Raw genomic sequence first — 24,726 nt, 5'->3', positions numbered from 1 at the left:
GATCCCCAGCTGCCCTGACACTCTCTCACCTCCAAGCTGGGCCCTGTCCTGGCTGTCAGACACCTCCAGAGGCCTCTGGAGCCCAGCATCTCTCCCCAGAGCCCTGGCCACAGGGCCGTGTCCACTGTGGTGCCTTTTCAGGAGGGAGCACACCCTTCTGGCCGGCACTGGAGCCCGGCCCGCAGAGGAACAGGCCTCGCCAGTTCTTTACCTTGTTTTGGCAAAACTGATCTGTTGGCCAAATCTATGGTCAGAACCAAAAACTGCCTTCTATGCAAACTTTCTCAGTGGAAAGAGTGAGCCACTCCACATCCTAGGGACAAACCTGTGTGTTTTTGGCTTTTCCCAGCCTAATTCTTCTGCCATATTTGGAGAAAAACTCCATTTTTCTTTTCTTTGCTTTTTAAAGTTTTTTTAGCGGCCTTGTAGACACTTATCTAGGCCAGGCCATTATGGGACAGAGCAGACTTCACGGGAGAGCAGGTGGCCCCCTTCTGCTGGCTGAGGGCAGCGTCTGGGGAGTCCCCGAGGCCGCAGGCTTTTGCAGGTGTGTGTTTGAGAATTTGAACCCAGGGAGTGGGGGATGGGCCTCATTTCCAGGAAAAAGGCAAATATTTGAAGCCTCCCTGTGTCTCTTGCCAGAGACCCAAAGACAGAGAGAAAGCGAAACGGAGGAGAAACCAAAAGTGAAATGGTTATTCACATTTTGCAAAACTTTCCCACCAAAACTACTCAAAAAACAAAAAGGAAAGAAAGGATATTTTCACAATCTGGGGCATTACTAGATAAGGAAGCTGCCCAGGACTTGGGTGCCAACTGTGTGAAGTTGGGGAAACTCATTCCCTCCCACTTGAGCCCTGTGGGGAGAGAGATCCCTATTTCCAGTCCTTTGAGCTCCTTCGAGGAAGTCAAGTGGCCATACGTAACAAACAGGGGCTGGGTTTCATTTATAAATAACCCAGGAACATTTTGTTGTTTTCAGTTTTATAGGGCTGGCTTTTCCCAGCACACAGGGCTCTAGGGATATGAGGAAACTATGGCGGGTCACTGTGAGGGCTGCCGGGGACCGAGCTCCTTGAAGCCCTATTCAGGCCATTGAACAACCCCCTCTTTCAGGATCCTCAGCCCCAGGCCCTCCCCTGGAACAGCCCAGAAATGGCATCTCCGGGGTGGACCCCTCAGGGTGCCATGTAGGAGCAAAGTCCTTTGGCTTCTAAGGCTGGCCCAGGAAGTCTAGACTGGGCTTGCCGGAGGCTCCTGGTCACCAGCTGGCACACAGCCGCTGGTGACAGCCCTGCCTAGCAGTCTCAATACCCTCTTTTGAAGAGAATGCCAAAAAAAGAGTATCTTGGCTTCTGTGTTTTACGAAAAGAATGCTAATAAAATCCCTAATAAAAGCAGTAAGTCAGGGACCTAAGACTGCAGGCAGGGCTGGAATTACTCATCTGCTCCAATGCTTAGGGAGGGAGAAAGAAGACAATCGAGTTAACATTATTTATTCTCTCAGAAGGCACTGAGGCCTGATCCTATGTGTGTCTGGGGCGGGAATCAAACCTCCCATGGTGCCCTCTCCGGCTCCCACTTGACTCAGCTCTCCTAATATTCTGCTTGTTCTCAGATCTGAGTTCCTGCCTCTGTCCTCTTAGCCTGCCAGCCTGCTTTCTTCCTGATATAGGCACCCAGCCCTCCAGGCTCCCACATCTCCCAGAGGCCAGAAAATTAGACATGAGGCGTTCAAGTTCCCAGGTTCGTTCTAGATCTGTCCAAGAGCCTCCCTCCACCCCCGCCTCAGACCCCCTTCCCCTCTTTGGTGTCCTGATACTGGTTACATAACAATCACAGCCTCCAAAGCACTGACATCATCTCTTAAAGATTCTCAGCAGCCTGGACAGCTAAGGGGGCCTAGGTGTGCCCGGGGATGATGGAGGGGGAATGAGCCTAATGGAACAGCCAGGAACTGGTAAGGAGGGACACAGATCAGAGTAAAAGATGGTAACTGGTGGTGACCCCGAGGGGAAAGCGGAAGTATTTGGGTTTTTTAATTCCCTCTAAGTTCCCACAAAAATTGTTGCCCCACATTGCCCCTCCACCCCACATAGGGAATTTCCGATTTCACTTCCTCAAAAGTCAAGCTGCTAGAGGCCCTCAACTTCCTCCTAACCCCTGCCACAGTTGCAGCGCCTTTACGGAGGCCTCCTCTTCTCCCCCGCATGTCATCTGTTATACGTGTCCTCCACCGCTGTGTTCATGTCCCAATTCCCAGCCCCGCTGGCCTGACGGGAGCTCAGGCCTCTTGCTGCGGGTCAGACTTTCCCCATCGGCCTCCAGCTCCCTCCACATCTTTCTTTCCCCAGCCACCACCCCACTTCTCTCAGCTTCCTCTACTGCCTGGGCAGTGCTGATGGCGGAGGAGGGTGGGGGGAGCGACCCCAGGGGTCCTCCCATGCTTCAGGGGATTCTGAGCCGGTGGGAGGAAGAGGACCGTTCAGGAGGGCACTGTGGGTGGGGCGCGTGGTCAGGGAGCTGGTGTAGGTAACTGGGTGCTGCAAGGCGCGCAGGCCCTGGACCTCCTCGTGCCCGATTCCCCCTTCCCGCCTTCCCAACTGCAGCGCTTCCGCGAGCCGCCCCACGAGCGGTGGGGAGAAACAGGTGCGGTTGCCACGGCACCCGAGCCAGGGGCGGGGCAGAGAAGCGGCGCTCGCGAGATTTGGAATCGGCCAATAGGAGGCGGAGGAGGGAAGGACGTGGCGCGCAGTTCGCGGGCGGGGCCCCTCCCTCCCCCTCCCAAGTCCCCGCGGTCCTGCGCGGCGGCGGCGCGGGCGCGCGCCCGAACGCCGGGCCCGGCCTTATAAAGGGCGCAGCGCGAGGCGCGCGCTCCACGCCGCAGAGGGCGCTCCGCGGGCCGTGCCGTGCGCCTGCGCAGTGCGGGCCGCTCTCCGCCCCCTGCCCCGCCGCCCCTCCGTCGGCCGGCCGGGCCCCGCCTCGGCTCCGCGCCCTCGGCCAGCTCTCAGCCGCCGTCTGTCCCGCAGCAGCCGGCCCCGTCTCCAGCAGCATGTTCAGCTGGGTCAGCAAGGATGCCCGCCGCAAGAAGGAGCCGGAGCTCTTCCAGACGGTGGCCGAGGGGCTGCGGCAGCTGTACGCGCAGAAGCTGCTGCCCCTGGAGGAGCACTACCGCTTCCACGAGTTCCACTCGCCCGCGCTGGAGGACGCGGACTTCGACAACAAGCCCATGGTGCTGCTCGTGGGCCAGTACAGCACGGGCAAGACCACCTTCATCCGGCACCTGATCGAGCAGGACTTCCCGGGGATGCGCATCGGACCCGAGCCCACCACTGACTCCTTCATCGCCGTGATGCACGGCCCCACCGAGGGCGTGGTGCCGGGCAACGCGCTCGTCGTCGACCCGCGGCGCCCCTTCCGCAAGCTCAACGCCTTCGGCAATGCCTTCCTCAACAGGTACCCGCCCCTTGCCCCGGGCGGGGGCAGAGGGGGCGGCCGGGGCCCTGACCCTGCGCTCGGCCTTTGTCTCCAAGGCCCCGGCGAGACCCTCAGCGGCCACTCCCAGGGACAGGGTCCCTTGCCGCTTCCCACAGAAAACCCACCCGGGGGTCTGGGAGTGCGTATCGCCGGTTCCCCTGGCTTCTGTCAGCCCCCAGAATTTTCCAGGTCATGAGTTTAACTATCAACCCCCCGCCCCCCCCCGCAGATCCCAGTCCCACTTCTCTCCGAACCAGGGGTGAGTCTTGGTCCCCACCTCCCTTCCCCAGACTGGACACACCTAATTCATTCAAACCAACTCCCTCCACTCTCCCTTCCTTCAAGGATCTGTTTCTTAAGTGTCGTGGAAAAATACGGTGAAACTTTGAGCCATTCTCTTTGCTGGTGTGGTGCGCTGTGCTCCCCTGGGGCCGGTGGTTTTGTGTGGGAGGGACAGCGAAGATCTGTGGCCTGCTGAGCTTGGGGCTGCCGGCGGAGGCCGCACACGGATGGACTAGGAACGCGGCTCCCAGAGGCAGCTGAAAGGGCCGGCGCTGCTTTAGGGGTTTCGGGGAGCAGCCTCAGGCGGGGGCCCTGGGAGCCCTGGGATGAGATTTGGGTCCTCTGTAGACTTGCTAGGAGGTTCTTTAACTTATCTGGGCCTCAGTTTCCCCAGTTAAATGGGTGAAACCTGCCTCCTCATGACGAGGATAATCCGCCAAGATTCTAACTCTCAGGATGCTGTGAATGAAACACTGGCCTCCTCTCTACAGAGTATGCCAGCCAAGTTCACTTTTCTCTAGAGGAACTTGAAGGCCCTAGTCAGTAGTTCTGGAATCTCTCCCCCCAGCCCCTTGGAACATAGCGAAGGACTTCACAGATCTCTCTGCCACTTCCCATTCAAGGAGTGACTCCACATGCCTTTCATAGTCTGGGTCCGGGGAAGAGCCTAGGAAGGAATCCTTGATGCTTGCCTTCCAGGTCTCCACCCTATACGATCACATTCCTTCGCAGACACTGTCCAGCCATACAGGGTGGACCAGCTTGTCCCCGGTGCAAGCCGGTGGCTAGGCCTGCCTCGGTGCGCAAAGCTGACCTTTAACAGAGCAGACAGGCAGCCTTCTGTGGTCTTTTTGTCCCTTTCAGGCATGTAAGCCCGTCCCCCTGTTTTAGGGCTGCTGGCGTTTGTGTGTCAGACCAGAGCTGAGTAAAACCCTGCGGGTGAGCCTCCTGGAGAGCTGTGGCCTTCTTAGCTTGGAGCCCTCCTCTGGAGGATGCTGATGTGTTAGAATTCCATATGTGCCTGTAGACAGGCGATTGGCTCAGACTGTTAGCTGGTGGGTGCCATCTGACCTCGTGGAAAGTTTGTCTGCTACGCTGGGAATTCCAAGCATTACTAGATGTCTCCTTTCACGCAGAACTTTGGGAAGCTAGAAGGAAGGGCAGCTACGCCTGCCCCTGCTGTCTTTAGGTCTCCACTTTTGATTGTAAGAGCAGACCTTTTTTTGAAAGGAGAACCGGGCATATGGCCTGTTTTCTGAATTTGGACACCTGACACTTCAGAGCTGGAAGGGAGCTTAGACATCATCTAGGCAACCCCCACCTTGTTGGTTCAGGAAGCTGTGGCTCAAAGGGCCTGCTGATGTGTGGAGCTCGCTCAGCAAGTGAACGCAGCCAGTTACCACCTACTGTTGCTGCTACCCAGAAAAAAGAGCAGTTCCGGAGTGCTGGGTCCAAGCCAGGCACGTTGATGATGCTGGGACCACAGGATCCGAGAACCACGCATTTATTTCCTTCCTGCCACCGCCTCATCTCCAGAGGGTCCCCCAACACTAATGGCCCTGCCGAAAGGGACCTCCTCAGGCCAGGATGGGGGCCTCGGGTTTGCCCTGGAACTGAGGTCGCCAGCTGTGTCAGCATGCGTAGCACCCTGAGTGCCATCCAGCCTGGCAGCACACAAAGAGGGCTCTTCTCTGGCTGACACAGCCTCTCCCGGTACTCAAGAGACCCATTGAGTCATGAACTTGACTTTCCAGCCTTTTCCCCCTAAGTGGCTGCTCTCAGACTAAAATCAGATGGAGCAGCCTGTGGCAGGGCGCAGTCAGGGTGTCCCAAGAGGGTCTGATGACAACTTGTTGCATAACTGGTCCTGCCCATTTGTAGTACCAGATGAAATCCGGGCATCCTTGTGGGCGAGAACATGGGATCAGATGTGTTTATACTGCCTGCTCCCTTTCGTGGTCTCCACCACATGCCCTGGGCTTTGCACAGATGTTAACTTACTCACCAGGCTCATCGACAAGGCATTGTTAGGTCTCCTACTTCTCAGAGCCAATTCTACTTCAGGTCCTTTTATTTTGGCATCATCTCCGTGGCTCCCTTCCCTATCGGGAACCACAGGTCATGCAGGCGGTTATTTAGGGCACAGTGCTCTGCTGCTGGCACTGGCAGGAGGAGGTCCAAGGTTTATTCACCCTGCCGGGCAGCTGGCTCTACTCTGTTGTACTTGCAGGCGGCACCTCTCGCCCTTGGCCAGCTGCCCCCAGCCTGTGGGCCACTGGTCACTTGGGGTGTGGGGCCAGAAGGAGAAGCTAATAAGCTCAGATTCCTCCTCACTGTTGGAAAGGCAGCTGTAAGCCTGTGTCCTGTAGACAATGGGTCAGAATTTTCTTTGTTCACAATACCTTGTTCAGAGAAGGTTTTAAGGCAGCCTTTTCTGTGTTCAGTCAAGAATCTCTGCTATCAGTTGGGACAGCCCCTTGCTTTTCTGGGCTGTTCTAAGCTCAGCGGGAAGTCAGGCACACACCACTAAGCCCTTACCCGTGAGTTGCCAACCTCTCTGGGGCTTCGTTCTTCATCGGCCTGCTTCGACTGTCAGAGAATGGTGTCTGTACTTCCCTGCCCCACCAACCAGCCCGTGTGGTCCCCTGGCTTTCACTGGTCGCCCACTGCAGTCCCTTCCCCCAGGCAGCTGGGTGGAAGGGGAGGGCCGGTCCCAGCAGTAAGAGAAAAGAACCATCTCTCTTCAGTGGAAATCAAGCCAAGGGTTGAAAATTTTCATATGGAATTCCAGGGTCCCAGTGTCACCCTTCATTTCCCTTCTGGAACTGAATGGTGGCCTAAGCTCGGGCAATTTTCACGAGCGCATCAGCAACTTGAAAGTTGAACTCTCGAACTCTGGGGGAAAAGCTACTGGGAGGGAAGTGCTGATGTGGGCCAGTTTGAGCCGGCTGGTCGGATTCCCGCTTAAGAGAATATGTGCAGTTTGCTGGCCACCCCTGAAAGCTAAGACGAGAGAGAACCTCCTTTAAGTTCCTTGCTTCTGGAAGGGAAGCCAGAGGCAGCAACGGAGGAGTGCAGAAGGCACCGCTGTCCGTCTAGAGCAGCGATCACTCAGTCTGCCCTCTCTCTCCCACCTTTTGCTTTCATGCAGGTTCATGTGTGCGCAGCTACCCAACCCGGTCTTGGACAGCATCAGCATCATCGACACTCCCGGGATCCTGTCTGGAGAGAAACAGCGCATCAGCAGAGGTAAACAGGCTCTGGCACGGCCTGGGGCACCTGGTGTCTCCATCAGACTCCTTCCGTCTGATGTCTGTGACACCGGCCAGATGCTGCCCTTGAGGCCGCCCACATGCGAACCCTTTTTGTCAGCCTTGTATCTGCACCGTGCTCCAAGCCCTGAGGGGACAGGAGCTGCTTTCTTCTGAGGCTGCAGCCAGTTTTGTGTGGCTTTCAGGCTTCCCAGCCCCTGGGGCATGCTGGAAAGGAGGAGAGGTTTCAGAGCTGGGGCCCCGGGCTGCCTCTGAGGTCACAGGAAATCCCTCAGTGTCTGAGCTCCAGGGACCTCGGCCGGCATTGCTCCCCTGGGGCTCACTCACCTTAGTTTGTGTGTAAGAGCTTGCTTTCCGCAGCCGTGTCGATTCCTGGAGAGTCTGGCAGGATTGTAAGAGAACCGCTTGACTTGACTGAGCCCGCCCAAAGGAGCAGCTCGTGGGAATTTGTTAAACGTTCAGGGGCTGGTGGCAATGTGTTCACATGGGCTTAAATGTTGGTAATGAGCTGCCCCCCTGGTGCTGTGCGTGGCATGAGGTGGTCGCGCTGAGTATTAGTGCCCCGGGCCCACCGATCGTGTAAACTCCTGTCTCAGTTTTACCTAGCTTTCTGAAGATCGGGTGCAGGATGCGCCTGAACCAGGTTATATTTCTGCTGCAGCCCCTTTTTGGAGAAAGGGGGGGAGCCTTGGGGCCTGCAAGCTTTCCAGGAGGAGCAGGCGGGAAAGAGCTAGCCGGCCAGGAGTGGAGCCTGCAGCTGCAACTGAGAGAATGAAGTAAGGTCACATTCAGAAAGAGGGGCAGGTCAGCTGACTACATTTGTTTATCATTAACTTGCAAATCTGCCCTGCTCCCCGCTTTCCCTCCGGGCGGCCGACACTGGGGAGCTTTGCAGCTGAAGTCAGCAGCCTGAGATTTGGGGGTGGAATGTCACCGTCCGTGTTGGGGTGGGGGCCATGTTCTTCGTGCCAAGAACATCGCTTCTCTTTTTCTCCGGCTTGTGGGCCCCTGCTGATACGGGGTTGCATCAGAGCACACAAAACTGCTCCCTATCTCTAAATGTGGCTTCGGCTTTTAGCTTCTCCGCCCCTAAGGATAACGACATGTCTAGGAATTCAAAATAACCGTTTAGGGACCCCTTCAAAAAAGGCGAGGGCCCCGTTTTTTTTTCTTTCTTACAGCTTTTATTGTTCTAACCTGGTTTAAAGAAAATGCCTGATAAGCCAAAGACAAGGCTAGGAAATCTGAATAAGTTACTCTTAAAGAGAAAGAGCCACAAAAGGGAATTTAGTCTGAAACGCCCTTCAGGGCTGAGCTGTCCTGAAAGGGCCCTCTCTGAGGCTCTGCAGAGCCATCTTTTTGATGACCTGAGGGGGTGGGCGGAGATGCCATCAGATAGAGGCCTAAGCCACCTCTGAGGTCACATGATGTGTACACATCTTCGGATAAGGGACAGCCGCTCACAAAAGGAGGCTTATCTTCCCACAATACCTTGCTCAGCATGGCCTTCAGAGCTGGGAGGGAAGGTATTTGGGGGAGAGGGTCTAGGGTCCCCGGGGCCTCTGTTGTCTCGTGAAAGGGAACCCAGAAGCAGCTGTTTCCCACTGGTGCCGGCTGGCTCTAGCACTGCAGCTTTTGTCCTTGGGGCTCAGCGGGCTGAGAAGTTGCAAGTGTGTGTCTGGCCGCCTTGGGGCCCCTGGCCCTGCCGGCTGAGCCGTCTCCCTCCACTGCCCCGCTTCCTTCCCCCTGCTTCCTTCCCCCGGTAGCTAAGCGCAGGCAGTGGGGTCCACGCTTGCTCTCTCTGGGAAGGCACCAGAGCAGGGCTCAGCGCGCCCTCCAGTCAGACACAGGCTGCATTTGACGGGGGCCGGCGAGGACGCGGCGCGCAGGGCAGTCCCCGTCATCAGGTTGTCTGCGCAGATGGCAGAGACCTGGAGGAGGAAGCCAGCAGGAGACACCGGGGCCCACCATTAGCGCTCCGCCTGGGGGGCCTGCCTGTGCCCCTCCAGGTGTAAGGCGTGGCCTCTGGGTCCCTGGGCAGCCACCGAAGTCCTCCCCACCCCAGCGTGGGCAGGAAGGAAGCTTAAAGACAAGTGCGTTGCTTTGATTGGAGGAGGACATTCCTCCTGTGAAATAGCGAGAGTCCTCACACTGGGTTTACTGGGCCATTTCTTTCCGTCTGTAACCCTAGAGGTCTTAGTTTAAAGTATTTACTAAAAATCTGGTGCCAGCCTGTTATCAACCGCAGAAAGACCATCGGGCAGTACCTCTGAGATGTCTGGGTGTGGGCTCCAGGGGTGGTGACCTCTGGGTAGATGCAGAAGGGCTGTATTTCTCCTTCTCTGAGGTCCCACCTATTGGTCACTGCAAAGGTGCCATGTCACCCTGTCCAGCAGAGGAAAAGTTAGAGAAGGGCGGTGCGTTCCAGGCTCCCCGGCTGGCTGCCCCTCTGTCCCTCTGCCGATGGCGTGCAAAGCAGGTTTCCCTCTCAGAAAGATAGGGCCAACCGAAAGCATGGCTCCCAGGCCAGCGACATGCGCTCCTGCCAGCTGCCGACCTCAGCCCCTGGAGAGTCGATGGCCTCCTGGGGTCGCATGTTCCTTCACTCCCGTTTCCCACCCTATCTGCCAGGCTCCTCCTGACTTTTCTGCTTTTCCTAATATGTGCAGGAAATACTGTCTGGAGCGCGCAGGCAGGGCCTGTGCAGGCCCAGAGCAGCCAGGACCCGGCCCGGGCTCCGCGAGAGACCCCTGAGAGTCTCTGTGGGGAAGAGAGGGGCTTCTGGGGGGTCTGGGCTGTGCTTCCCCGTCTCGTTAACATCCTGACTATAAAGATAACATTCTCCTGTGTCAGCAAAGACGGGGGACCTCTGGGGACGGCGTTTGTTCTTGAGTGCTGCCCATGTGACTGATAAAGGGCATTCCAAAGGGCACTGGCGGGGCTGGTGTCCTTGGCTCCTGGGCTGCTGATCACCTGCACGGTCACGGGGGGCCTGGGAGGGAGCGGGGTCTTCCCACGGCCGGGGCCCCTCGGGTGGAGGCCCAGCCCGGGAGGCAGGGCCTGGCCAGCGCGCTCCCTGCCTTTGTCACTGCGTGGCTGGGAGCTGAGCTGTAACTTTAGTGCCCCAGTTTCCTCCGTGGAAGTCGCGTCAGCAGGGACGTGTTGCTTAAACTTGGATTAGGGGATGAGGGCCCAGCCGGCCTCGTGCCTGGCTTTCCGCTGACCCCTCCCCTGTGAACCAGCTCCCCTTAGTGATAACGGCAGCTGCGTCCATGCGGAAGCTGCTGCTCTTCAGATGAGGAAACAAGAGGCTTCGCAGAGTGAAGTAATTAGCCCAGATGACACGCAGACGAGCAGGTGTGGGCAGCAGGATTGGAGCCCAGCCGAGGCCGTGCTCACACCGCACTGTGCTGAGAGGGTGCCTGGGGGTGAAGGAGCTCCGAGAGCCGGGGTCAGACAGTCTGACCTTGTCAGGTCGTTACAGGGCCCTGGGCTCTCCTGAAATGCACAGGGCCCCTCTGCTTCTCTCGGCCCAAGATCAGACTCTGAGTCCAGAAACAGGCCTGAGTTCCAGGCTTTGAACAACAGTGCTGGCGGCTTCTTTTACCCTGTTCTCTGCCTCCAGGCAGAAATTGTCCCCCAGGCTATCCATGGACCGGCATTAGCAGCCCCAGTCAAGGCTGGCCAGTCCCCTGGGTTCTCACTTACCCTCCCTGCTTCCCGGGCTCCAGCCAAGCCCAAGAGCCGTCCTGCTCCTTAACAGTCGGGCGGGGCCTCCCCAGCCCAGACCTGGAGCCGCCTGACCCTGAGCTGGCCCTTCCTGCTGACCCTCGAGCAGACCACCTCCTGAGATGCCCCCCACAGAGGCCCTCCAGGCCAGTGTTTCACCAGGGTTTTCTGCAGCCCGTAGAACACTCCGTGAGGTTGCCCAAAGGCAGCCCTCCTGGGTGCCTGGGCCCACAGCACAGAGATGAGAGGGTTCAGGTCGCAGGTCCGTACTTTAGGAGCTGGGGGCCCCAGGGAGTGGCTGCACCGCCTTAAGTTCTTGCCCTGGTGCCTGGTGCCCAGTTAAGTGTTTGACAAAGGTCAGCTGATTAAAAATAAAGACGCTGAAAAATCCAGGGATTTCCAGACGTTGATGAGGAAGACCTTCTGAGTAACGTCCCAAGGAGGCTGGAGGATGGGGAAACTCTGACTCAGTCGGGGTTTCCCTTCAGATCGCGGGACCACCTCTGGGCTCCAGGCAGAGCGGCCACCCTCCTCAGACCTTCCTCTTGCCCACCTCCTGCTGTTTCCCACTCTGGTCCAGCCGGACAGCTTTCGGCCCGAGCCCTCGATGGGAATGCTGAAGGCTCTGCTGGGGCGTGGGCTGCTCTGCCCACGGAGGAGCGCTACCAGCCGGTGCTCGGCACCTGTTCACGGCTGTGAGCCTGGCGGCCGGCTGGGTGGCAGCTGGCCCGAGCGCCTGCAAATGTTGTGTTTATATTTGGGGTATGAGACATTCTTCACGCCTTACAAGCCGTTGTTGCCCACACACCCTTCAGAATCTGAGCTTGAGCCCAAAGTACAAACCCTGTGAGTAAATCATAGCAAACATTTACGAGGTGCTTCCGGAGCGCCAGGCAGCCTCGATCCTCCCAGCAGCCCTGCGAGGTGGAGACCTTCCATCCTCGGCACAGATGGAGAAACTGAGGCTCACGAGGGAACGTGGCCTGCGAGGGTTACACCACAGGTTGCTGAGCAGACGGTTCGGGATTCAGATGTGGGCCTGATTCCAGAGTCCGTCTCTTCCCCACTGGCTGGCCCCTGTCCTTTGTCTCTTCGTGTCAGGTCAGGTTGATTGAGGTCGACGTTATATGTAGTAAAATTCACCCTTTTTAGGTGTCCAGCTCTCTGAAGCCATCACATACCCACCACCACAACCAAGATACAGAATCTTTCCATCACCCCGGAAAGTTCCCTGCGCCCCTTTGTAGTCACTCCCGGTCCCGGGCAACCCACCGCTCTGACCTTTGTCCCTAAGGTTCTGCCTTTCCCCGTGTCGTGAACCATCATACGTTGCAAAGCCTTCGGGGTCGTTGGCCTTCGCTTGGCGAGTGCTTTTGAGCGTCACCGTGTACTTGGGGGTCAGCTTCACTCCTGTGGGTGCGCCGGGTCCCATCGTAGGGATGCCCTGGGACTTGTTACCCACCTGCTGTCAAAGGGCATTTGGGGGTCCGCTTTGGGGCAGTTTAGGATAAAGCTGCTGTGAGCCTCCACGTACAGTGCGAATTTTAGTGTCTTCATGTCTCTCGGGTGCGTGGGGCGGCCCCTTCCCCTAACTGCTGCGCTGTGCTGCGCTGGAACAGTCCTTCTCTTGAGAATGTGAGCTTAAAGAAGCCCGGGGACAAGTCCCCACATAGACTCCCCGCTCTGGAGCTCTGTTTTGCTCGCCTGTGCTCCTTTCTCCTGGGCCCGGCGTGAGTTGGAAGCGTGTGTGATGGAGAGCCGTGGCAAGAAATACCGAGGCCCACGCAGCTTGAATGGCAGGAAACAAAAGTCGATTGGAGACCAACCCTCTATTGTTTGTGTTCTAGTAGATTTTGGAATGTATGAAGCAGCTTTTCCCCCAGCTGTGGAACTACCTGTATTTGGAGGGTGCCACGGCGGGGCCAGGAGCCATCACAATTTCTCCTGTCTGCACCTCACTGCTGGGTGGTGGGAGCATGGCTCCCGTGAGGAGCCACCAGCCCCGGAGAGGCAGGTACCCCGGAGAGCAGGAGGGGCCGCAGGGGGCTCCCTGGGAACAGAGCCAGGGGAGAGGCAGGCTTCCTTCCCCGAGGCCGAACACAGCCCCAGGGGCTCAGCCTTGCTCCTGTCTTCCCTCACCCAGGACTGTGTGTGTGGAGGGGACGTAAAATACGCAGAACATCAGCTTTGGCTGTTTTTAAGTGTACAGGTCAGTGGCGTTAAATAGCTTCATACTGTTGAGCGGCCATCACCGCCACCCATCTCCAGACCTTTTCCATCTTCCCAAACTGCCACTCTGCCCCCGGTAAACACTGACTCCCCAGCCCCTGGCGACCACCGCTCTGCTTTCCGTCTCTGGATTTGGCTTCTCCAGGGACCTCATATAAGTGGGATCAGGCAGCATGTCCTTTTGCGACTGGCTTATTTCGTGATGTCTTCAGGGTCCCAGAACTTTCTGAGCCAGAGCTTGTCCCTGATCACAGTGGCTCTGGCTTTTACACTTCCGGCCCACCCCTCGGACCGTGTTGTCTGTGTCCTTCGTGGGGACATGGTGTCCACGCTCTCGCTCCTGCCGGGGCCTGAGGCAGACGAAGCTACGAAGGTATGGCACTCTGTGCCCCGCGGTGGATGGGGGCGTGGTTTTCTCCCTCGCCAAGCTCGCTGTGACTCCCCGCTTTTGTTGTTGTACATTAGGTGGCGTCTGAGGTGGTGGGCAGTGCTGGGGGGCTGCTGACGAGCTCTTCCCTCTACTTGTCCCTTGATCCCCGTGCTGGTCACCTGCTGACAAGCTACAGGCTGAATGGTGGCTGGAACCACGTTGCCAGTTGCGTGAACTTGACCGGTGCTCTGGGTGCTACAGCTGTGGGTCCCGCCCTTGGTGCCTGTTGAGACATCATCTCTCAGGACGAGTGAGGGGTTAGCAGGCTGAAGGGCGCCAGGTGGGCCTGCCGGCGGCTGCAGCCACATGGTTATTAATGGTCACACACCTACGATGACATCACACAAGCCTGAACTTCAGACCCTCTTCATGACCTGTGGGTGTACTTGGCCAGCCACCCTGTCTCCCTCACCAAAAGTGTGAGCATTTTCCATAATAAACAGGAAATTTCATTCACCTGCAAAAAATGGCCTCAGCTCTGTCGGCTCCCCCTGGAGGGGGTGGCGAGAGGCTGGGTTTGTGTGCGGGGAGGTGGAGGCGCCTGGCCCTGTGGCGGCACTTGTGGACCCGCCGGCGGTGACTCTGGGGCCACAATTCAGACTCCTCCTCCTTTCTCTCTCGTTCCCCATTGTCCTCCCCAGCGCCCCACCATCAGGGCCAGGGGGCAGTGAGGCCGCGTTGGGTGGAGTCTGGGGGTGACCTCGTCTCCCCGCGCGCTGTCCTGACTCCAGGGCCAAAGCTGACTTGGGCCGGAGCCCAGCCCATCAGGGCGCCCCATTCCCAGCACCTCAGTCTTGGCATCGCCGCCTCCCCAGCTGTGTGAGTCTGCTCGTTCAGCTCATGCGCTCTGAGCTCACGCAGGGGAGAAGCCTCCGCCATCCAGTCCTGAGTCATCACTTTTGCAGGGCTGACCCACGGTCCCAGAGCCGGCCATAAAAGGCCGTGCAGCCTGGCCAGCTGGGCACAGGCCACTGAGCCCTGCCCCGCGTCCCTCGGCCTGTGCCTCGGCCTTCCTATTCCAGTTTTCTGCCTATGGCCTCACTCTGGATGTCCCCTCCCGTGGCTCTCGGATCCAGCCACACCGAGTCCCGGGCCGTGGGGGCCTTGTGCTTTGGAACCAGCAGCCTGCAATGGTGGCTGGCGGCTGGCACAGGGGTGACACTCTCTGAGCACGGGGAAGCTGGTAGCTGGGCCGGTTCTCATCAACTGCACAGGCCGCCAGAAGGCTGCGTGCGGCCCTGCCCAGGCTGAAGGTCAGGTCCACAGGGGCTTTGCTGCCCCCAGCTCACCTCACGTCCACCCTGTTAAGAAACGGGCCAGTCAAGGGCTGCTTGTGATCGGAGCGTCTCGTCTGCCCCGTGTGCTGGGCCGGAGCAGGTCGCAGACCGCAGCCCAGCAGCTGCCATGCCAAGTCTACAGAAGTCGTGGATTTGAGGTTTTCCTTAAATTTCCGTGTCTTGCCACAAAGACGAGAGCTGACCTTTGGCCTCAGAGTCAGGCCAAATCTTTGTCGCTCTCAGTCCCTGGCCAGTGACTTGGAGGCCCAGGGCACCCTGCCCGCCTCCCGTCCTCTGGGCCTGCCTGGCCTGTCATTCAGACCCGGCCTTGTGCTGGGAGCCCACTGCGGTGCCTCATTTCTTCTCCCTACCATCTTAGGGGGAATTGTGTTTTGAATTTTAGAGATGAAGGAAGTAACTCAGAAGTTAAGAACATGAGGTCGCAGGGTCCATGGCCAGAGCAGGGGCTGAATGCAGAGCTGTCTTGTTGGAAAGCCTGGGCTCCTCCTGAGTGCCCACTGGGGCTCAGGCGTGAGACAGCCCAGGAACACGCTTGAACTGGGGGCCCGGCGGCTGGAATGTTCCTCTAAGCAGTGAGCTTTCCCCTCGGCTCGCCCCACGGCGTTAGCTGTTTACCTTACAGCCCGGCGCAGCGGGAGGGGGGTTGGGTGGGCTCTGGCCCGAGTTCAGGGACCTCTTGAGGGGCCCACTGGGGACATGCGTTTGGCCAGGCGACCTGGCAGGCCTGGGAGCCACCATGCCCTGCTCTGATGCACAGCTCGGCTCACAGGGTCCTGATGAGAGGACGGCGAGGCTGCCCTCCCCGAGGCTCTGCAGGTTGCTCTGGGCCTGTTCTCCATACGTCGTCCCTTCCTTTGGCTGCTGGTCTGTTCCCTGCGGTCTAGAGAACACGTGTCTGCATCCCAGCGTGCTCAGGGTAGCGGTGTGTTTGCAGGGGATTCTGGGAGCGGGCTGTGAGGACGAGGAGAGTGGTTTGGCCGGTTTCTGGGCAGTGTTCCCGGCTCTTCCCTGGCTTATCCTCTGGAGCTTGACTGTGCTCTGGGAAGTACTCGGTGGTTCTTAAGAGGGCCGGCCTACATTTGGGGCAGCCTGTGGGTAGCGAGTGAAGAACGAGGAGACTGAGCCCAGGGACAAGAGGCTGGCCCAGAATCACCCAGAGAGGAAATGGTGGTTCAGGGGCAGGGACCAAGCTTCCGAAAGCTCTTAGGCCATTGTTTTCATGTGGTCTTCCTCCCTCTCTGTAATATTCGTAAAAGGTGAGAAACAGAATTTTCACTCCTTCTGGGGGCAGTGAAAGAAGTGAAAACATTCCGAAGAGGCATAATTGTAAAATAGAATACAAGTTAAACCACTATTACAGAGACCCAAAAATACATTGGCTTAAATTGGATATCAGATAGTTTATGTCCAAGGCCAATCTGAACTTGCAGCTTCCATCTCTGAGCCCAAGGTGGTTGCTCCAACTCCTACCATCACATCTGCATTCCAGTCCTCAAGAAAGGAGAAAAGGACAAAGGTCTCATACACTTTCTCTTGTTTGTTTCTGCTGTAAGAGAGGCTGGGAAATGCAGTCTTAAGCTGGGCAGGGGGGTCCGTGAATCCGGCTAAAACCAGACAGTTCTGTTATGAAAGGAAGAATTCCAGTTAGCCGTCTCTGCCACAGGTGGTGCAGTTCACCAAAGGGCCTTAAAGCGGGTGGTGGGAAACAGTACAGAATAGATTGAGAACGGAAGTTTATCTAGTCCAGCCATTTCATGTCAGAGAAGCTTTAAGACCTACAGAGGGGAAGTGGTTTGTAGCACTTCACAGGCTTGTTGTAGCACCGTGGTCAGCGAACTTTCTGTCGGGGTCAGAGAACTCCTGTTTTTGGCTTCACAGACCTTATGGTCTCTGTCGCAGCCACTGAGCCCTCCCGTTGCGGACACACACAGCCACGGACAGTACAGATGCGTGGGGCCGTGTTCCAATAAAACTTTATTTACAAAAACAGGTGGGGGCCCGGTTTGGCCCCCGAGCTGCAGTTTGCCAACCCCTGTTATAGAGAATAAAGGAGCTTCCTGCAAAACCGGGACCCTGGCACACGAGGTCTGAACAGGCAGCAGCTGCAGGTGTCGCCGCTGTTATTTACTGTCCCTGCTGTTCAGGGGCACCCAGCGGGCAGGCCCCACGTCCGCTCTTCTCCCCGCGCCGCGCTCAGCCGTGCTGCTCAGGCCGCCCCTTCACTCCTGCCTTAGTCTGACCCACTTGAGAGCTTGGACTCCGTGACTTCTGTGCGTTATTTAGTCGTTAAGCGCCTCTGCGTGCCAGGTGCTACATGGGTGAGGGGACAACCACGTGGGTACAGAAATAGGGGGACCTGCTGACCATGCCCTCAGGGTGCCGTGCTGTCCACTCGAGCACGTCTTGCACATGGAAAGGACTGCCGGCCGAGCAGTTGGGGCCGGGCTGGGGACGGGCGCCGTCCGAGCCGCCTGGCCTGGTGCCCGAGCTCCGCCTTCCCTCCCACAGGCTACGACTTCGCGGCCGTCCTCGAGTGGTTCGCCGAGCGGGTGGACCGCATCATCCTGCTGTTCGACGCCCACAAGCTGGACATCTCGGACGAGTTCTCGGAGGTCATCAAGGCCCTCAAGAACCACGAGGACAAGATTCGCGTGGTGCTGAACAAGGCCGACCAGATCGAGACCCAGCAGCTGATGCGGGTTTACGGGGCCCTCATGTGGTCCCTGGGGAAGATCATCAACACCCCCGAGGTGGTCCGGGTCTACATCGGCTCCTTCTGGTCCCACCCGCTCCTCATCCCCGACAACCGCAAGCTCTTCGAGGCCGAGGAGCAGGACCTCTTCAAGGACATCCAGTCCCTGCCCCGCAACGCCGCCCTCAGGAAGCTCAACGACCTGATCAAGCGGGCACGGCTGGCCAAGGTAGGCGGGGCGGGGTGGGGCAGGGCCAGCGCACTCTGTGCACCCCTGCATGCAGCTTTTCTTAACTGAGTCTTCTTAATGCGGATAAACATCAGACAGGGCACGCGGGACCAAGGGGCAGCCTGGGAAGCGGAGGGGGTGGGGGTGCAGCTTGGGGCCTCCCCAGCTTCCCCTCCCAGCTCTGTCGAGCACTGAGATGGACTCAGTGCATGTTAGGCGTGGGGGACGCAGTGGGGACTGACAGGTCCCCACCCTTTGAGCACTCATCAGCCATAGGGGGGAAAGCAGAACAGTAAGGAAAATAAAGCGTGGTTTATGTGTATCGCAGTGGGGTGCCGCAGAAGACTGGGGAGCTGTGTCCGTGGGGTGGGGTGGGGTGGGCCGGGCTGCGGAGGCCACGGGTGGGAGCTGATGCTTAAGCCAGGATAGGAGGGAGCTGGTGGAGAGATGGGGCGCGAGCTTGTGGGCCCAGAGAGGACGCCAGTGGCTTCAGCTCCCAGAGGCCTCGTCAACCATCCCTCCCCTCTGGGGAAGCACAGGGCCCGCTGGCACCTGCTGGCAGCGTCTGAGTTGCTCCAGAGGTTGGAATCTCAGTGCCTGGCCAGGTACTTCAGTGAGACCCGGGGGTGGCTGGGGCTGGGAAACGGTTCATGCTACCTTCAAACACAGAGGAGCAGACCGGGTCCCCTGAGGACAGGATTTTGAAGAGGTCTGCAGGCCAAGTCAGGCGGATCACAGACCCTCGGGGCACGCAGCTCAGCCATCAGCCCAGGCAGTCCTGTGGCCGATGAAACAGTCACCCTGGGCCCGGAGTGTACAGGACCGAGGATGGGCGTCCTCTCCAGTTAGCAGGCCCTGTCCCCGGCGGCCGTCTCCTGCCTCTGGGGAAGCGGCTGCCTGCGCACAGCGCAGAGTTTTGAGACTCCGCCGGGGCGAACATGGTGGCCCAGGGTGGCCCACGCTGTCATGAGGCCCAGAGTCAGGCAGCATGGTGCTCCCTGGCCTGATAGTGAGAACTGACCCTTCACCCTTTACTACGGGCTCTGTCCCCACCCTGGCTGCCCAAAGTGCTCAGGGACCAGCAGAGCGGAGCCTGCTGGAGCTGAGCGCGAGTTCTCAGGCCCCACCCCACCCTCCGCATCAGAGCCTGCATGGGAGCACCACCCCTGGCGGTCTGTGTGCACAGTAAAGCTGCAGGAGCCTGCTCCTCAGGACGCAGGGCTGCATGCTTTCCTAGATATCTGACTCCTGGAACCTTCCTGGTGGGTGGAGCTGGTTCTCAGGAACTCATGGGAAAAACCGTGGAACTGGCTCCCGGTCTCAAAGGACGAGGGACACCCCGAGCTGAACACGGAGAGGCCGTGAGCGGAGAAGAGACCTGGCCTCCCGTTTCCAGTTGCGGCCCCACTCAGGCCGCAGGGCAGCTCTCCACTCCCTGCCCAGCCCCTCTCCTGGCAGGGCCGCCTGTGCGCCCGCTCAGCCTCCTTCCAGGACAGAACAAGGGCGGGCTTCGGTCCCTGCCTGTTTGTCTGCAGAGATGCTGCGCCATCACTGGCCCGCAGGCACGTTGAGTCACCATGTCTGGAAAACCCCGTGGTCTCCAATCTCATCCCGCACCTGCTCTTTCGAGAGTGTTTCCTTTTCCTGGAGTGAGTGGTTCTCTCTGTGCCAACTCACACTGGTCTGTGGTGGGCAGAGTGGTGACTGGCTCTCTGTGACGGGCCTGCTTCCCTTGGGCACTTCTCAGCCAGGCTCCCACCAGCGGCAGATGGGGTCGGGCCAGTGGAGGAGATCTGATGGGGTTGAGCGTGCAGTCTGGGAGAAGAGGGGTACGGGGGCCGAGGCTGGCTGGCCGCAGCCCTCTACGCCCGGACATTGCTTGGTGAGGCGACGAAATTTGAAGACTGTTGCCCTTGGAGGGTAGCCAGGGTTCCTGGCCTGCTGTGGGGAAATGAAGGGTGTGGCACCCTTAATTAGCAAAGATCTAAGCAGCAAGGCATTAAGCTCTGATAAAGCTGGAAACATCTGGGAAAAGCCTTGTGGGACTTTTCTAATCCTTAGTCACCCCGAGGCTGTCATGGTGATAAAGTGGAACATAATTCTGGCCTTGTCATTTTGTGCACTCGACATCAGCATCCACATAGGGATGTTTGCATATATTTCCATGCAGGCGTGGGGCCTGCTTGGCTTGCTAGGAACGTGAGTGAGTGATCCGTGATCTGCGCCTCTGCTGCGTGGAGGGGGCAGCCGGGGGAGGAGGGTGCCTGTTTAGAAACAGAAAGAACTTGGACTTTGGACTGTTTTTGGCAATCCTGGATTACAATCCCACCTTCTAGGGCAGCCGGAACGCAGGCCACGCTCCTGACCAGGTGTCTGGGGAGCGCCTGACGTCCGCCCCTTCCCTGTCGTCACAGGTCCACGCCTACATCATCAGCTCCCTCAAGAAGGAGATGCCCAATGTCTTCGGTAAAGAGAGCAAGAAGAAAGAGCTGGTGAACAACCTGGGAGAGATTTACCAGAAGATCGAGAGGGAGCATCAGATCTCCCCGGGCGACTTCCCAAACCTCCGCAAGATGCAGGTACGGCTGTCCCGCACACCCTGAGAGGGCTGCTGGCGGCCGGGGAGTGTGGGAGGCCCGGGCACTGGGACGGTGGTTCTGGAGGGAACCCCGGCTCCATGGGGTGGGGCCTCCCAAAATGGAACAGCTGGCTCAATCACCAGTACCCAAAGAAGCTGACCCAGGCCGTGACACCCCAGAGAGGAATGTGGTGACTCACCCTGAGGTGGGGGGCGGGCGGGGCCATGCCAGGCACTCCAGTGTCATCCCAGTTAATCCTCGCCCCAGCCCTGCAAGGTGCTGTACCTCCAGTTTGCAGCTGGGGGAGCCAGGGCCCAGAGGGCTTAGCTGAGTTCCCTGAGCTGTTCAGTGCTGGGGGCCGGGACACCAAACCGGCTCTTTCTGCTTCCCCCGGAGGCTGAGAGCCGCCCCGCCCAGCCCTTCTCCTGCCTCCCCTCCCCTCCAGGAACTCCTGCAGACCCAGGACTTCAGCAAGTTCCAAGCCCTGAAGCCCAAGCTGCTGGACACGGTGGACGACATGCTGGCCAACGACATCGCGCGGCTCATGGTGATGGTGCGCCAGGAGGAGGCCCTGATGCCCTCCCAGGCCGTGAAGGGCGGCGCCTTCGAGGGCACCATGAACGGGCCCTTCGGGCACGGCTACGGCGAGGGGGCCGGCGAGGGCATCGACGACGTCGAGTGGGTGGTGGGCAAGGACAAGCCCACCTATGACGAGATCTTCTACACACTGTCGCCCGTCAACGGCAAGATCACGGGCGCCAACGCCAAGAAGGAGATGGTGAAGTCCAAGCTGCCCAACACGGTGCTGGGCAAGATCTGGAAGCTGGCCGACGTGGACAAGGACGGGCTGCTGGACGACGAGGAGTTTGCCCTGGCCAACCACCTCATCAAAGTCAAGCTGGAGGGCCACGAGCTGCCCGCCGACCTGCCCCCACACCTCATCCCGCCCTCCAAGCGGAGGCACGAGTGACGGGCCGGCCGGTGACACAGTCCCTCCATCTTGGCGCCCAGCCAGGCGGAGACTGGGGAGGGGGGCAAGGGTCCCAGTTGTCAAGGTCCATAAAGACTGAGCGGGTGATTCCTCAGCTCTTGAAAAGGAAAACCACCATCTTTCTTCCCAGGCTGTTCCGGGGCCCAGCGGGGAGGCAGGGGTGATGCTCATATGTGAATGATGGAATTTTGTGCACAAGAACTATGGATATTTTTAATATATAATGTTAGAGGCAGCCTTCTGTCTTACCTCCTCCATCTGACAGCCCCACGCACGCAGAGCCTCCGCCTCCCACCCTGACTGTGCAGCACGTGCGGCCACTGAGACCGCAGGGGCCGTGGCCTGCCGTGCCCACCCCTGCTCGCCCCTCCTGGCAGCTATGGGGTCCTGGGGCTGTACGGAGACAGGAACGCTCTGGACCCCCAGTTGGTTTCTAAGCTGAGGGTTGCTTCCCGGGGCCAGCGGCTTCCTCCCGCCCGGCTCGGCCTCCTCCCTGTGCTCCTGGATTCAGTTGGTTCTGGTGCCTTCCCCTCCCCGCGGCTCCCTGTGCACAGGCCTGCTCTCTGCTCTCTTATCCCTCGGCTCGGCAGCCACAGAGGCCATGCCTAGCTACCTTTTTTAGAGGGGGGTTCAGGGGATGGGTGGGAGAGAACATCGTCCAGAAAAATATATAAGCTAGTTTTTGTTCTGTAAAGTGACACCTTTCATACTTGACCAGATTTTCCAGTGACTTCCCAACCACTTGTTCAGAAGCTGTGATTTTTGTCTCCTTCGCCACACTCCAGCCAGGGGACAGCTCTACCCAGGAGCCATAAGATGGGGGGTGCTGGCAGGGCACACCCCGCCAGGGACCCCAGAGGTGGTGTTTCCTGCTTCACCCTCTCACTTCCCTGGAACATTCTGGTGTACCTCCCTGCCCCACCTTTGGGTGGGTGGTGAGTCCTCGTGACCCTGGTATGGCTTGGTGCTCCAGCCCGGGCCTAGTGGCCAGACAGTGGGACCAGGGACAACCTAGCCCCTTCCCTCTGCCTCATCCTCATTTCCGGACGGAAGCCCCCCCTACCTTCCTTCCTCCTGTTGAGCAAAGGAGGGCGGCACGTGGCTTGGATGCCCTTAGAACAACCCCTCAGCTGAGCAATGAGAAACCTGAGCCAGCGAGCGGCCAGTTCAGGCCGCCTCACTCTGCTTTGCCTTGGCCGGGCTGTCCGAGTACAGCCTCCGGGGGCCTGGACGGACTCACTGGCCAGTGGCCGGCCCCCAGGGCCTGGAGCCATCACAGAGCTGCTGTGGCAGGGAGAGCGGGCTTCCCACGGGGGTCTCAGGGACTCCTCGACTCTGACCTCCCCGACCCCCACCCGCCCTCCCAATGCTGCTCCCCAGGCCTCCGCTGGCCCACCATGCCCTGCGGTATTAGGTGAGGATGGAGGCAATGACCTCGTCGGGAATTCACTGTTGAAGGTGCAGTGGTCCTCCAAGCTCACCTGTGAGAAGAAAAAGCAACTGAAGACTAGACTTTTTCTTGCATTAAAAAGTTTAACTGTGCTGCATCTGGCTTCTGGTGCTTGGTCGTCTTCTTCCGGGGCCTGCTCCCCACAGTGCCTGCGGGAGCTCTGCTATCTCCTAATTGAGTGAGGCCTGCAGGCGGGGCCGTGACCCCCTTTCCTCGTGCTGGGTGGGAGCTGAGCAGTAGTTGATTTGCGGGGAGGATGGGGTGAAGAGGTTGGGAGACACTCTGACGACCGAGGACTAGGCTGCCCCCTCCCAGGGTTGGTGGCGAAGGTACCCGTGTTCTGCAATCTTTGCACCATCTCCTCCCACCTGGGCCCTGCCCTGGCCGGGGACAGACAGCTGGGCGCCCACAGGGCTCTTGGCACTGGGAGGGGTCAAGTAGACTAGGGTTTACTGGGCTCCATGCTAGCCCCAGGGTGCTTCAGAGACGGTGAAGCTGGTACTCAGAAGACAAAAATACAATTACGGAGGGTGGGGCCAGCCGATGTGGCAGATAGGGGACTGTTTGTACCAGCAGAGGGAAGGGAGACAAATGTGGAGCCACCGTGCCAAGGAAGGGTGCAGTCTGGCTGGAGGGTGTTCCGGGCACACTGGCAGAGGGGGATATGAACAGTGCCACAGGTTTTGGGGGCCAGGCCGGGTGCACCCGCCCGTGTGGTGGGCATGCAGGCTGATGGCTGGCATGTGGGGGAGCAGGGGCTCACCAGCCCTCTGCACCCCCCAGAGGGTTTGCCTTGTGCCACATTGACCCTCGTGACATGGAAGGTCCCTGTTCTCACCACTCACAGCTGAGAACTCAAGACTCAGGAGGGCTTGGACAAGGTCGTGGGAGGAGCCTCAAACCCAGCCTGTCTGACTCCAGGCACAAGCTCCCTGAGTGTCAGACGGAAAGTACCCTTGAAAAGGAAAACCGGGCTTACAGCTCGCCGCACCCCAAAGTCTGCAGCTCTAGATTCGGGTTTGAGAAACCGCACAAAGATTAAATAAATGCTGTCACTCCAGCCCGGGCCCTGAAGGCTTGGCACAGCCCCTCAGTTTCCAGGGGTCACCTGAGAGCTGGAGCGTGCTTGTTCCAGCTGTTGGAGCACAACGAAAACAGAACTTCCCAGATCTCGGGGAATGTGAGTGAGAGAAGGGCCACCTGGGGCTCTACAGCACAGCCTGCACTCAGCACCCCCCACCCTGGGCCGAGGGTGTCTCCCCGAAGGCTGCCCCAGGGAGTGACTGCCCATCCGAGGCTTGAAGGAGGGGCCGAGGGCAGGGATCTGCCCCCTGCTGCCCCAGAGTTCATACCCCTGGTTAGGGTTTTACAGATTCGGGGGCTTTTCTCGGCCGTGAGGGGGGTTCAGAAGGGCCAATGGGTGTGGACAAAGATGCAGCCACCCTCCTGGGGGGCCAGTCCCCACCTCATCCCCCCTCCGTAGCAGGCCAGGATGGTGGGTGAAAGGGCCCCTCTTCCGGGGCTGGTCTGGGGTACAGGAAGCGTGTTTCCACCCCGCTCCCAATGCTCCTTCAGGGCCATGTGCCCACGCGGCGCCTCGGAGCCCAGGACCCAGGAGGCAAGGGGGCCCACCCACTGCCTCTGGGCCCCCCACAGCGGCTCCATTTTATACACTGAGGTTCCATGTGAGATCTCATCAGAATAAACATTCCTTCCGCTCCTTAGTAAACAAAAAAGTTAACCATCAATTCAACCAAACCAGTGGTCTGTTCTTAGCTCCAATGGGCTGGTCATAGGACTTGCCCAAGGCCACCAGGCTATGACAGGGTTAGGATACGAGCCACCAGTCCTGCCCCTTAGCAGGCAAAGCAGGCCAGCTCCGAAACCAGGTGGAGGTAGACCTCGGGGCAGGCAGGAGTTCAAGTCCAGCTCCGCCTCCGGCTGGGACTCAGCCATCCTCTCCCCTCCTCAGTCTGTTTCCTCCAAATGCAGGCAGTGACCCTACTTCCCAGAGCCAGGGTCCCTAGGGTGCCCAGCTCGAATGGCTGCCTTTGCTGAGCATCCCAGG

General features: G+C 58.9%; 1 protein-coding gene across 1 annotated transcript; it reads left to right on the top strand.

Moving 5' to 3' along the window:
• The first annotated feature begins 1,827 nt into the window (after positions 1–1,827).
• EHD1 (EH domain containing 1) lies at positions 1,828–22,755 on the top strand. The gene is made up of 6 exons (XM_023654381.2): positions 1,828–1,960; positions 3,030–3,456; positions 6,911–7,008; positions 17,226–17,638; positions 20,053–20,217; positions 20,663–22,755. Exons 1-6 carry the CDS (start codon positions 1,933–1,935, stop codon positions 21,185–21,187), a joined length of 1,656 nt encoding a protein of 551 aa, XP_023510149.1. The 5' UTR covers positions 1,828–1,932; the 3' UTR covers positions 21,188–22,755.
• The last annotated feature ends 1,971 nt before the right edge of the window (positions 22,756–24,726 follow it).

Source organism: Equus caballus, chromosome 12 (genome assembly GCF_041296265.1).
Source record: "Equus caballus isolate H_3958 breed thoroughbred chromosome 12, TB-T2T, whole genome shotgun sequence".
In the NCBI taxonomy this organism is placed as follows: domain Eukaryota; kingdom Metazoa; phylum Chordata; class Mammalia; order Perissodactyla; family Equidae; genus Equus; species Equus caballus.
The sequence above is the reverse complement of the archived record's forward strand: the minus strand, read 5'-3'. Positions and strand labels throughout refer to the sequence as shown.

Excerpts from the sequence above, each read along its gene's own strand:
- EHD1 (XM_023654381.2), top strand. The coding sequence starts at position 1,933 with ATGAGCCTAATGGAACAGCCAGGAACTG. Across the intron at positions 1,961-3,029 it reads AATGGAACAGCCAGGAACTG|CAGCCGGCCCCGTCTCCAGC; the intron begins GTAAGGAGGGAC and ends TCTGTCCCGCAG. Across the intron at positions 17,639-20,052 it reads AGCGGGCACGGCTGGCCAAG|GTCCACGCCTACATCATCAG; the intron begins GTAGGCGGGGCG and ends CTGTCGTCACAG.